Consider the following 14483-nt stretch of genomic DNA (forward strand, 5'->3'; position numbering starts at 1 on the left):
AATCGACTGAGCCACCCAGGTGCCCCTCTAATAAAAATAATATTAATCATCATTTATTAAGCACTTACCATGTGTTGGGCATAGTTCCAAGCATTCTATTTTTATTAACTTATGTAAAATCTCCACAAAACTGCTGAAGCAGGTAGTAGTTTTAGGCCCATTTTACAGGGGGAACTCAGGCACAGAAGACTAGAAACTTGCCTGAAGGTTACCCAGTTAGTAGATGGAGAATTCTTTGATTCCAAAGCTCTCTCCAGAATCAAGTACGCTGGAGAGACCGAAAGCAGGGGGAGTATTTACTGTTCAAGTAGAAGATAAACAGTTCTGAAATAAGGACTGGGAGAAGGGGCAGATTTAAAAAAGCACTTCTGATGATCTCTGGATCATTATTCTGTGGGGAAAGGAGCAGAGGGAAAAGGAGGGACTGGAGATAACTCTGAATTCTCCGGCTTGCTTGGAGAATGAGGTGGATGGTGACTAAGACTTAGAATGAAGACAAACTGGCACTGCGTTTATGTTCTGTGTTACATAGCCGGTATTTAGCTTTTTCTGCAGCTTAACTGAGAAGAGAATCATGTGTCCTCATCTTCTACATAAAAACTTACTGACGGATAGATTATAAGACTCTCAATGGAATTTGGAACATTGCCTGATTTCCTATGTTGTGGGGCAGTGAAGCACTAAGTATGTTGCTTTAGGATGGTAATACATATAATTCTATACTTGATTAATTCTTTATTTGAGAATCATACACTGGTACCCACCATGGGCAGGCTGTCCAGGCTACAGTGGTAAAGACAGACCCAGGCCATGTCTTCAGGGAGCTTATATTCAGGTGAGGGAGATAGGCAATAAATAAGGAATCAAAAAATGAGATGCTGAACAGTACTATGAAGAAGACAAACGAAGTGCTGTGTTAGAGCACGATGATGTAGGGGCCAAGTGACACAGGAGCTCATAAAATGGGGAAGGTGCTTGATTTTTATTCTAGGTATGATAGAAAGAAATTGATGAGGTTTGAGAAAGGATGTAACATGATCTGTTATGCTTTTTTTGTATCTTGCTCTGGGTGTCACTACATTCAGGGCAAGACTGTGGGGACAGCAGTGGAAGCAAAGAAGCTGGTTAGGAGGGGCCAGAGGCAAAGAGCGATGGTGGCTTGAATAAAGGTGCAATGGAAATATTTTGGGGATAGCCGGCTGAGTTGTTGATGGAGAGGGATGGAGAGGAAAACGGAGAAATCGAAGATGACCCCTAGGTTTCTAGTTTAAACAACTGGGTAAATAGTGCTTGCATTTCCCAATGTCGTAGCAGCTGGGGGCTGGTTAAGTTTTGAAGGAAAATGATGATCAGACACATGTATGAATATGCATGTGTAAGCATGATCTGAAACCTTACAAAAGAGTGTTCTAGTCTGGGAATTTAAAAGCCTGATATATGTCATAACATTATCACTAAAAGCAATAACTGCTTTACACCCCATTTTTTCCCATCTGCAAATGGGGATGATTATATCTATCTTTACTGCTTCAGAGGGATGCCTAGAAGATAAATGAGATAACATATGTGAAAGTACTTTGAAGTCTTGGGAGGATCAGAACTGTATTAAACCAAGCTATCATTACTGTGTACAGGGTGTGTTTATATTTTTCTTGTATCTACTCAAAGTCACAGGGGCCATACACATATCATGCTTACATTCTTCATGTTCAATTCCCAGAAATGATAAGATGAACATGTTTCTCTTTCCCCAACTCTCCCTTCCCCTATGGGATTCTCTTGAGAGGATTTTGCAGGTATTAGTGCTTTCTCAAACTTTTCAAAGACCGTGGGAAGGAAGGATTTTGCCCAGTATAACTCTGCCAGGGTAATTTTTGGCAGATAACGATGATGAGATCTTTCTTTAATAGAGATGTACAGATTACAAAGAACCAACACATTATTTCATTGACTCTTCCAAGAACACTATAAGAAAGGTATTTTTTCACCATTTGACAGAGGAAAGATGGCTCATGAGTTTAATTTGCCTAAAACTTGGTTTCTATGGTTAGAGTAATTAAGGCTAATAGAAGAGTTGTATTCTACAAAATATAGTGAACTAGCACCAGGGACGTTCAAAGAACTGCAGCCATGTGCCAGATACTATTCATGGGATGTGTGTGGGGGCTCCTTTGATCACTTCAGTCACAATGGGTGTGACTACTGATTTTCTTGCCTAGTTTCATGAGCTGCACCATTCCACCCATGACCTTATATACTGTTCTCCGTAAAAACAAAAAACCAAAATAAGAAGAAAACAAAACAAAAATTGTCCCTTACTCTCCAGAGTAATTCCATGATTAACAGTGTCCTCTTTTCCCGGGTACAGATATAGTACACTTGGTTTTGCCTGAGGCGCTTTGTAAGAAAGGGTACTTGGAATCCAGAGACCTGAGGTTGAGTCTTGGTTCAACATGACTGATTGTGTGTTCTGGGGATGAAATGAACCTCTATGAACTTCAGTTTTAAAAACCGTACACAGCATATACTCATATTTATCTGTTACTGACTGTAATCTTCCAGTCAGCCCCACTTTCATCGGCACAGGTCCAGATACAGAAGTATATAGGCTAAGTAGTCACTTTCAGAGTGCCTTATTTGTAGATTATTGGATTAAAAATTCTCCCTGCTGTTCTCAGCCCAAATGCGTGTGTATTTGCTCACTTCTAAGTGGGCTGTTACTTCTGGTATTCACACCATATGACTCTCAGCATATTAATCTATTTAGAACCAAGCTAAGGAGGAATGAGGTCTGAGACTGCAGTAAGGATTGAATTAATGGATGTAGAATGTTTAGCACATAGAGTGAATGATCGATAATAACTGTTATCATTTTTTTCTTTCTTCGGCGATCTTATTGGTCTTGAATAGTTCAGCTGTGGCCTGGGTGGAGACTAGAGAATAATCTGGCCCCCCTTCAGAATGTTACCCTCCTTGCTGGCCAGGCAGGGATTTCTTGCATAATATTTTTAGCCCCTCTTATTTTCATATTTAGTTTCTGCACACCTTTGAGGAAGGGTATTTGGGATAACTTTTTGTAAGTTGATGGGAAATGCAAATAAAATTATGACAACTTTGAGATAATGACGAAATTTTAATTTGTTTTCCCCTCTGAATCGAGCCTGAAAAACAAACCTCTAAACCTCTGGACATGTTTTTCAAAACTACATTTCAGAGTTTACAGGTGTGCGCCTGCGGCAACCGAAACAAAGATTAAGTGATGGTTATGGCTGCCTCCCAGGCTCAGATAAAAGAGGCGCCTCTCAGCTAGCTCCACGGTGCCAGCTCACCTGGGGTCAGACTTTGAGTTTTCCCCATTTAGGGCAGGTATAACAGCAAATCCCCACAACCGTTTTCCTCGCCTCTCTCCCCTCCCATTTTGAGTTTCTGGATCAGCAATCCTCCCAGCTGGCTCAGGTTTGTGCCCCGGGGAGTCAGCGTGATGTCTGGGTGCGGGCGGCGGCGGGCCGAGAATGGGCGTTTGGACAGCTGCCCTGGGACTGTTTCCACGCGGATCCAACATAACTCTCTCGGACCTGGGGGTAACAACACTTAACTCTCGCTCTACCAAGTGTCTCCGCAGGCCTGGGCGAACAGATGCAAAGGAAAGTGGGATCAGTTCCCGCCAGGGCTGCTCCCGCCCTTTCCCCGGCCCCGGCTCCGGCCCCTCCCGCGCCGCGGCGGGTCCCGCCCCGAGTAGTCCGTCCGGGGCCGCCGGGCACCACTGGGCAGGAGGAGGACGCTGCCGGCCCCTGCCCCGTGGCGCCTTCCCTTTTCCCTCCGCCGCCACTCCCAACGCTCTCCTCCGCCGGTTGCTTCATTTTTCAGGCATGTTTCCCTCAAGGGGAGGCGTGTGCCCCCACACCATCCATCTCCCTCGCTCCTGGGGACCCCGCTTCCTGGACTCTCGGCTCTCGCAGCGCCCCCTCAGGCCGCCGCCCCCATCGCGCCCCCGCGGGCGGGCGGGGACCGCGCGCAGGTACCTCAGCGCCAGGAGGAAGGCACGCCAGCCCCGCAGTTCCCGGAGGTGCCGCGCCCGCTCCGGGGGGAGGCGCTGTGGTGCGGGGCCGCCCCTTCGCGCCCCGGGCGCCCGCAGCTGCTCGGCCTCCTCCTCCTCCTCCTCTTCCTCCGCCCTCCTCGGCTGGGAAAGTGGGAGGTGGCGGCGGCGGCGTGTGTATGTGTGTGTGTGTGCGCGCGCGTGAGGGGGGCAGCAGAGAGGAGTCTCCGGGTGCCGCCGCGGCGTCAGAGACACTGCGAGCGGCGGGCGCGGCGGGGCCGCATCTGCATCGGTCTCCGCCGCCGCTGCGGGGCCGCGAACAAAGAGGAGGAGCCGAGGCGCGAGGTAGGGCGCGGGGCCGCGCGGGGAGCCGGCGCGGGCAGATCCTCGCGGCCGAGGAGGAGGTGGTCGGGGCGCCCCCCTCCCCTCCGCGCTGGTCCGTCCCTCAGTCTCTCCACCGTCGAGTCCCAGTGGGCCCGGAGCCGGGACGGTGCCGCGGCCTCGCTGCCTTCTCCCGGCAGAAAGCTGCCCGGGCTCCGTGCCGCGTTCTCCCGGGGCGCAGCCCAGCACTCCCTGCTCTCAGATGGCTCAGTCTCTCGGGGACTCCCGCCTCATCTCTGCGGCGTCATAGATGTTTCCCGAAAGCTGGCACTTTGTGGGGCTGACTTTCGCAACTTAAGGCTGCGGATTTATTTTTAAGTCCTTGAAAACTTCCAGCAGTCGTTCCGGGGGGGGGGGGGATTTATGTGCCCGGCCAGACCCAAAGGGTGGTGGAGAGGAGGCCGTTGAATGAAATCCCCGTTCCAGCACCGGCCGGGCAGCAGCCCTAGCCTGGGACCCTCCCCTGCCCCTTGTCGCCGACACCTGGCTCCGGGGTGTGTCTGCGGCGAGCGGCCGCCGCGCCTCCCTGCGGGTCTGGAAGTACCTGAGCTTGGCAGCGTGGGAGAGGGGCGCAGCCCTGGGGCTCCCTGCTCCCCGGCTCTGTCAAGAACAGATGTTAATGCTTCCATCGAAATCTTTTTACCCTTTTTCTTCTAGGCATTCACATTTACATTTATTTTGGTGGTAGGGGGAGAGCGGTGCAGTCACTGGTTTAAGTGCTTTTTCCTGAATGGCCCCATTTTCATATCATGCTCACAGTTTTCAGTCCAGCATTCCATTCTCAAATTCTTTTGGTGATAATTTTGCCAGATTTTCTGAATGGGATTAGGACAAGCTGTTCAGAAATCCCTTTCAGAGTTTGTCAACCACTGCCCTGAAGGGTGCTTTTATTATTTCAGCTGCTTTCAAACAAATCTTTAGTTGTGTCCATTAGAATTGTCAACCTTCCGCTCATTTTGGTTGGGCAAGGTTGAACAGTTCTATTTTTAAGGCCAGCGAAGAAACATATGTATTTAATATTGGGATCCTTTACCACAAGTGATCATATGAGGCATGGTTTCTTAAACACTAAAGTAGCTTAAAGATTGGGAAGTTTGTTGGGTTTAAAAGTAATTTCAGGTAGAGGAAACTTTCAGTTGCTTCTGTTCAGCCTCTCATATGAGTTGAGGACTTTATTAAGGCAGGCAATATCACTTTGAGAGCTGAAGAAATCATGTTCTTTATTGCATTTCATAAATCCCATTTTATTGCAGGAATTCTGCATAGTACTTGATAGCTATTTCTGCACAGTGAACTCTTAGATATCTTTAGGGACTAATTTTGAATTGTTTAAAAAGCCCATTTTGTTTTTAATTGTTGACTTTGGAGTTCAGGAACCACATTCCAAAGCAAAGCTGCACTATTCAGAGGAAGCACTTTTGTGTACTTTTTGGTTCTTGGCTCCTCTGTGAACCTTTTCCCCCAAATAACAATACTAATTTTCTGTCTTCTCTCCTCCGCCTCCCCCATTACTCCAGAGCAAAGTCTGAAATGGATGTTACATGAATCACTTTAAGGGATGCACACAACTATGAACATTTCTGAAGCTTTTTTCTCAGTAAACTAGATAAAGATGGATGAATCTGCCCTGCTGGATCTTCTGGAGTGTCCTGTGTGTCTAGAGCGGCTTGACGCTTCGGCAAAAGTCTTGCCTTGCCAGCATACATTTTGCAAACGATGTTTGCTGGGGATTGTGGGTTCCCGAAATGAACTCAGATGTCCCGAGTGCAGGACTCTTGTTGGCTCGGGTGTTGAGGAGCTTCCAAGTAACATCCTGCTGGTCAGACTTCTGGATGGCATCAAGCAGAGGCCTTGGAAACCTGGCCCTGGTGGGGGCAGTGGGACGAACTGCACAAATGCATTAAGGGCGCAGAGCAGCTCTGTGGCTAATTGTAGCTCAAAAGATTTGCAGAGCTCCCAGGGCGGACAGCAGCCACGGGTGCAAGCTTGGAGCCCCCCGGTGAGGGTGAGTAGCCTGCAGAAGCAGTTTGGTGAATGACGGTGGTAAAAACTATGTTTTTCTTTATGCTTTAGCTTGATATTTTCTAAATCAGTTCATTGCTAAAGAAGCCACACTTAACTGGAACAGATAGGAAATTATGCCTCAGGATTTTTTTTTTCCTCTTTTTGGAATGAGAGTGGATATAAATGATAAATTTTTGTTTCTAAAAATTCTCTCCAGATAGTCTCTGTTACCTTTTAAGATAAATTTTGGGAAACAGGTAGCAATTATTCACTGAAATCTAAAACGAAGCAGTTTTTTGGTGCCCATTTTAAAATGGAAATATGGTGTGATTTTTCCCTGTTTCATGGAGTTGGGAGAACCATATTTAGGTATGTATGTGTACATATATATGTTATAAATATGTATGTGGGTGAATCATAAGTAGGAAATTAAACCTTAATTTTTTGGTGCATTGAACCATTCTAGCCATTCTCTTGGTTTTATGAATGCATAGCACAGAATTTACTGGTTGGAGGAATTCTTAACAAATCATGGCCACAGGTAGCCGAGTTTCGTTGCTGTAGCAACGAAATGTCATTTAGGACTATGGTGTAACAGAGAATCTAGCTTTATGTTGGGTTTTGCAGGGAGTGAAATGAAATGTTTCCATCAAAATGATTTTTCTTGGGTTTTGGGTTTGGGCTGAAATAATTTTAAATGAAGCTAAATATTTGAACAGTTACCATATTTTAAATTCTTAGAAGGTAAGGTATTCTGAATAAATCTATATTATGTTGTTGGTAATGGCATTCCATTAAGACACATTTTTCTCATTTTTGTAAAAATAAAAAGTAGTTATGGGCATCAGATAATTAAAACAATTTCATTTTTGTTGGAAGAAACAATTTCAATATTTGGCCAAACTGATAAAATGTATTTTTGAACAGTTAATTTGGATAAGAATTTTTTTTCCCCCCAAATATTCATGGTAACCACTCATAACTGACTTCTCTCATTTAGTGTTAGAACAGCCATTGGGATGGCATTAGATAGTATAAATTCACGGGTGTGAATATCAGAGGCTGTACCATTCCCTGGCTTCTTTCTCAAGCTCATCTTTTAAAATGATACAAAGTATTTATATCACTAGAGGTAAAATAGGAAAGGGTTTTAATTACTAGGAAACAATTTCTTCACTAGGCTATCAGGCTTATTTTGAGTTGTATTTAATTTTTTTTTTTTAAAGATAGTGAGAACTTTGGGTTAGGGTGGTTTTCTTTGCATATTTGAAGCCCACATGTTTGTGAGGTTGGTCTGCTTATAGCAGTTTTCTTGGATTTCCTTTCTTTTACGGAGTTTACTGGTGCATTGACTAGTGTACAGAGTCGTTAATATTTTAATCTCACAACCAGTGATCAAGTTGGTTATTTCTGAGACACTTAACCCAGGTCCGGTTAGCTTAATGAGGGAGTAGACTTGCTTCTTTGGAGATTTTGTTTCCTTGTTAATTAGACTAGAGCCGTTGTAGCTTCTGGCTATGCGTGGAAGTATCTTAGTTGTTGACACATTGCTTTACCTGTTATGAGGAATGCATTGAATGTTTGATTACTGACAAAGAGGAATTTAAGAAAAGGGCTCAAGTGTCAACCTAATGTCCTTTGAATTTTAAGTTTTCTTTCTAACATAAAAATTGACTGTGTAATGCTGTAATGTTCATTTATTTCAACTGCTAAGCTTTCAAAATTGAGCTTCACTTTTCTTGGGTAAATTATTTTGAGATTTTGATGATGTTAGTGTTATTTTTCTGGCTTATATGAGTTCCTAATTTGCTGCATGTTTTTTCTTTAGCATGAGGAAAATTATTTACTGAGAATCCCTGGTGAACTTGAGCCTTATAACTTGGATAAAATAGTTGAGGTTAATAAAACAGAAAATGATGTCTGTTATTTTAGGGGGTGGGGAGGCACAGAGAGCAGAGACAAAACAAGACACAAAATTACAAAACAAAAAACAAAACAAGAAAAAAAACAGTAATCTGAGTTCATGCAAATGCTGCAGTACTTGTAAAAATAGCAGTTTTATTTTCTATTCTAAAATAATTTCTCATTAGTAGTTACCGGTACCTTTTGCTTTCAAGTATTCAAAACAACCAGGGTTGCACAAATAAATAGTCCAGGTACCTGAAAGATAAGTACATCTCAGAAAATACTTTTAAAAAAGAAATCTGTAACATACAGACATGTGGAGGTTGTAATGCACTCCTTTGGACACTTTCCTGAGGTGAGTGACCATAATAAATTCCAAACATGCATTCTCCTCTCTTAGATGTTCTGACACAACCAAGTGGTGCATGAACCTGTTTCCACATGTTGCATAAAGCTGAAAGTGATAACATGTGGAGTATTGCTTCAGTGTATTAGTTATGTTCTATGTTCCATTAGATTGTGACCATGTGGCTTTCTCATGCATTTAGCCGAGGTAGATTTGAGTGTTATCAGCGGATACAAACATTTCCAATGTGTGACACAGATCTTGTTCCCAGAATTTTAGTGTTTCCTGCCTAATATGAAGGAGAAAATGAAAAAGTGTTGGATTGGAGTCACCATAGGAATCCCATGTAAAGAATTCCTGTTGGTTTTAGGCCAAAGTTGAGCAGTGGAATGAGCCACAGGGAGAGGGGGACTGCAGATAATCTGTTTAAAGGGACTAAAAATACCTGCAGAAGATAGATAATATATAAAAAAAATATAATATACATGCAAAATTCCACATGGAAAACATGTTTAAATAATTTCGACAGAATTATGACATAGCAGAACAGTTAAATTTCTGCTTTCTATGAATGGTTCCATTGGTTCAAGATCTATTCATATCTGTGCACCTATCTGTCTAGAAATTATTAATGATCTCACACCGGCTTCTATCTCAGTGAGTTTATTCAGCAAAAATAAATCCACATAACCACTGATTTACACTAATTCCCACTTCATTTATTCTTTCCTTTAGCTAGCAAATATTTATTGAGCACCTACTGGGTGCCAGGCACTATTCTAGCTGTTCGGTAGGTAATGATGGATAAACCAGATACCGCTTCCACTTACGAACTTAGGAGTATGTGTCCATCTTGGGGGAGAGACACACATTAATAACATAATAACAATGCAAGTATGTAATTAAACTTGGTAAGTGTTATGACAGAAAGCTAGGGGAGGGGATAGGAGAAGGACCTGTGTTTAGTGTGAGGGTAAATGTGTGTGTGTGTGTGTGTGTGTGTGTGTGTGTGTGTGGTATCTTCAAAAGCTTACTTGAGAAAGGCATTTGAGCTGAGATCTTTTTTTTTTTAAAGATTTTTTTTTACTTATTCATCAGAGACAGAGAGAGAGAGAGGCAGAGGGAGAAGCAGGCTCCCAAGGAGCAGGGAGCCCGATGCGGGACTCGATCCCAGGACTCCGGGATCATGACCCGAGCCGAAGGCAGACGCCCAACCATCTGAGCCACCCAGGCGCCCTGAGCTGAGATCTTAAGGATAAAATGATATTAATTAGTTGAGAGAGGGCTGGGCAGGTGAAGGAGCAGGATAAGAGTATTCCAATGGCCTTGATCTGAAGTGGGACAGGGTATGGATCCTGTGAAGAACCAATGGAAGGTGAAGGTGGACTGAGCATGGGACAGGGATAGTGAGCTGAATGATGCCTCAAGTACAGTAATGTACAAGGCTTCAAGAGCCACCACAGGCCACATGGGGTTAAGGGCCAGATGAGTGGTAGAGCTAGTAAGTACTCTGCATTTGGGATTAGAAAGATGAATCATTAGGACTGAGCAGTCATCAGGGCTCAGAACGGAAATGGGAGTTTGGTGTCAAAGGACTGAGAGAGAAAGGGAACTCTAGATTTGGGAGGAACAGGTGAAATTTCCTTCTGCAAATGTAGAGTATGCTTTTGTTTCTCCATAGCTACCCTCACAACTCCTTTCTCTCCCTTTCCCTGTTGCTGACTATTATGGGCTGAATTGTGCCTCTGTGCCCCCATTCATAAGATGAAGTTGTTTCCCCTAGTACCTCAGAATGTGAATGTGTTTGGGGAATAGCGACTTTAAAGAGGTGATTAAGGTCAAATGAGGTCATATTGTGGGCCCTGATCCACAGTGTGACTGGTATTCTTTTTTTTTTTTTTTTTTTTTTTTTTTGAGAGAGATCGAGAAGTGGGGAGAGGCAGAGGGAGAGAGAATCCTAAACAGGCTTCATGCCCAGCATGGAGCCCAACATGAGGCTTGATCTCATGACCCTGAGATTATGACCTGAGCCAAAACCAAGAGTCGGACGGACAGTGAACCCACTGAGCCACCCAGGTGCCCCATGACTGGTATTCTTATAAGAAGAGGGGATTGGGACACAGAGACCCAGAAGGAAGACCATGTGAAGACACACAAAGATGGATATCTGCAAACTAAGGAGAGAGGCTTCCAGAAGAACACAACCCTGCTGACAACTTGATCTTAGACTTAGCCTCCAAAACTGATGAAATAAGTATTTGTTGTTACAGCCAGTCAATCGGTATTACTTTGTTATGGCAGCCCCAGCAAACTAACACACTACTGTGGATGTACTCCTCAAGGCCAGCCCCTTGAATGGCCTCAGTCTACTGCCAATCCCTTCAGTCCTGGTTTCCCCAAAGACCTGCAAGTGGTCCACTCCTCTGGATGTGCAATAACTCTGAGAAGTTCTCTGGTCCCTCTACCACCCTCAACTGCCCAAGTGGCCTGGTATAGTTTCACAAAATAGACAATAAACCAGAAACAGAAAATTTTAGGTTGAGAGAAGGAAGCGTCAGGAGGAGAGAACTGTTTCTACTACTCGCTTATCTCTTGGGTTCTTCTGTAAGTGGAGTTTGGAGAGGGTGCTTTCCTGGGCATCATGGTGTCTGAGGCATTACCCAAAAGAGGTGGCAGAAAGAGAATTGAAGAAGGGTAGGGGAGAAAGTCAGGTCTACAGTGTGGCTCCGGGTAGGGTGTGAGAAACTACTGCTATGAATTGCCCCGTTGGCCATCTTTAACCTCCAGTCAGTGAACAGGTACCTGTGGAGAGTTTTTTTCTGGCTCAATTCTGGGCTATGATCTGACCTAGGACAGAGGTGGCTTTAATGCATGTTTCTGTTGAAAAAGAGTTTACCTGATGGGGAGGTAAAACACAGGAAACAACAAATAAGGCAGCATCAAGTGAAGCATCAAGCTGTGGGTTAAGAAATGGAATAAGTCTCTGTAGTGTAGTTTGTGTATTGTGGCCCCTGGAGTAAGTGTCTGGTCAAAGAGTGGACTGAGTGTGGATTAGGAAGGACAGGGCAGCACATGCTACCCTTCAGTGGAAGACTCAGCCCAACACTGACGTAGGAATTGATGTCTTCATTTGGTGGTTTGGATGAGGGAGGCATCTGGCTGTCTCTGAACGGCTGAGTTAAAATAGAAAACTGTTTTTGCCAAACAATGTCTGTTGCAGACATTATTGACTTCTTCTTTTATTTATCATTTCATTCTTGACCCCTGCTTTGGTCCTTATGTTCATCCTATCCCTGACTTGACTTTATTCCTGAGTCAGGCTCAATGTCTAGGGTTCAAGGCTCTGATTTGGGACTGGGATAGAAGGGTGGGATGGAGATGAGCCTGGCATGCGTACTGATTAGTAGTTAAAAAAAGAAATGCCTAATGACTCTTTTTTATGTTACATAAAGTATGTGACCATGATCATGTAAATCTCACAACAACCCTCAGGTTAAGTACTATTGTTATTTAAAAAGTTAAAAAGAATGTGAATTTCAAAATGAGTTCCTAAAAACATTCTGGTGGTAAAAAAAAAAAATTCAATAATGTAGATGTACGATATGAAGTGTGTGTGTCATTCTAGATCTCTTCATATACATTTGTGTGTGTATACACATAGTTTGTTTTTTTTTACCTAAATGGAATTTCATGCTCTGGGTATCTGATGATGTGATAGTTCATTTAATATATCTGGGAAACCTTTTCATGTCTGAGCACATATATCTGTCTCATTAAAAACACCCACAGCTGTTTATTGAGGTATAATATACATGCAGAGAAGTGCACCTATTTTAAGTGAACAACCCATTGAATTATCATGCTTCATTCTTTTTAAATGACTAGGATTTTTCTCCCTATTTTAAAAATTAAGGTAATACATGCTCATGGTAAGAAACTTAATGGTGGATAAGGATGTAGAGGAGAAAATCAAGACTTCTAATCTCTCCATTCTTAATCTCCAGGAATGACTACCATGAAGAGGTTTTCGTGTGTGTGTTTTTTTCCCCCAGGAAAAATATTAATAGAAATAGGATGACATCATATGTGCTCTTCTGCAATTTGAGATTTTCTGTTTAATGATGTATCTTTCATAGCTTTCCATATCTACTGTCACTGATGTATAGGAGGGTATTCTGTACTATCATTCTCATTTTGGGGATGTGGAAAGGATGTCAGAAAGAGGCTGAATAACTTGTTCTAGGTCTCCCAGCTAGAAAGTGATGGAGATAGGGTTCCACCCTCACCTGTCTGATGCCAAGAGCTTCCTTCCCTTACCCACACTCTACTTCAGTGACAGACATTCTTCCTGGGTCCTCGTGCTACTTATAACAGAGACAGCTTTTAAGTGGAAGTTCTTGTGTTCTTACTGTCCTTGCTGTGTTCACTGTTGTTGTTTTAAAGGGACAAATGAAGCTCCTTTACGGTGACAGTAGACCAGGAAACCAGACCTTCTTTAGCTTGGTGCATGGGAGGAGTGTGGTTTGGAGGTGAGAGGTTGTGGCCTCCAGTTCCAATGCTGCCATCAACCGTCTGTTTGGCTTTTCTGGGCTTTATTTCTTTAGCACAGAACTGCAAAACCTTAGGTCCCCGTGCTCCATGCAAGGAGTTGGGGGGAGAAGGATTACTGAGTTTGGTTCATCTTGCACTTCTCAAAACCCTTTGTGGTATCTGGCACATAGTACACACTCAAAAAGAGATTTGTTGAATGAATGTTTATTAGTTTCCTGGAGCTGCTATAGCAAAGTACCACAAACTGGGTGGCTTAGAACAACAGAAGTTTACTTTCTCACAATTTTGGAGGCCAGAGTCTGAAATCAGGATATTGGCAGAGCCAGGCTCTTTCTGAACCTTTCAGGGGAGAGTCCTTCCTTGCCTCTTCCTAGCTTCTGGTGGTTCTGGCAGTCCTTGGTGTTCCTTGGCTTGTGGATATAGCACTCCGGTCTTTGCCTCCATATTCACATGCCTTCCCAGTGTGTCTGTGTCCAAATTTCCCTCTTCTTATGAGGACACAGTCATTGGATTAGGGCCTACCCGAAACTAATATGACTCCATCTTAACTTGATTGTATCAGCTAGACTCTATTTCCAAATAAGGCCGCATTCACAGGTATTGGGGGTTAGAACCTGAGCATATATTTTTTAGGGGACACAATTCAACCCATAACAGAGTGAATGAATGCAGGAATGAATGACTGAGTGAATTCTAATCACCTTCTAAGGATCCTAGCTGTACATTTTCTCAACAACTTATTTGTCCTTAACCCCTTTCTTTGTGTTGTTTCCTCACCATCTATAAAAATGGATTAACACTTCCTCTACTGATTAATAGGTTGCCTTGTGGATAAATGCAAGAACTGATGTGCAACCATTTTGAAAATTATAAAGTCCATGTAAATGGATGCATTATTATTAGTATCATTACTCTAAAAATGATCAGTCTTCCTCACAAGGAATATAATATCATTTCTATTTGGATGACAAGAACCAAATAATTGAGAAGAAATTTAAAAGATCACAAAACGAATATAGAGCTATGCAAAAGGAGGACTTAAGCTCAGTTGTTTTGGTCCCTTCCCTGTGAGAAACAGCCTAATGAATGTTCGTTCTCTCTGGCTACCCCTGGGGGGTTCTTTGCCCATTTCTCCCATTTTGATTACCATTCCCTCAGCCCTTATTTCTCCTGTGGCTGATTGAAAGAGAGGAAGGGAAGGGGAGGTTATTCTGTTGTTGCTGGCTGAACAGAGAAAGGGAGGAAAATGAGATACAATCT

The 14483-nt window shown here is 43.4% G+C and overlaps 1 protein-coding gene across 2 annotated transcripts in view; it reads left to right on the forward strand.

Moving 5' to 3' along the window:
- The first annotated feature begins 4255 nt into the window (after positions 1 to 4255).
- Positions 4256 to 14483, forward strand: part of SH3RF1 (SH3 domain containing ring finger 1) — a 178225-nt gene continuing 167997 nt past the window's right edge. For both annotated transcript variants that reach the window (XM_028104393.2, XM_028104394.1), the window contains exons 1-2: positions 4256 to 4381; positions 5935 to 6422. In XM_028104393.2, coding sequence (XP_027960194.1) covers positions 6030 to 6422 — 393 coding nt within the window. In that variant the 5' untranslated portion in view covers positions 4256 to 4381; positions 5935 to 6029. The remainder of the gene's footprint in view (positions 4382 to 5934; positions 6423 to 14483) is intronic.

Source organism: Eumetopias jubatus, unplaced genomic scaffold, assembly GCF_037043125.1.
Source record: "Eumetopias jubatus isolate StellerSeaLion01/CBP00866 unplaced genomic scaffold, mEumJub1_p1.0 scaffold_2, whole genome shotgun sequence".
In the NCBI taxonomy this organism is placed as follows: Eukaryota; Metazoa; Chordata; class Mammalia; order Carnivora; family Otariidae; genus Eumetopias; species Eumetopias jubatus.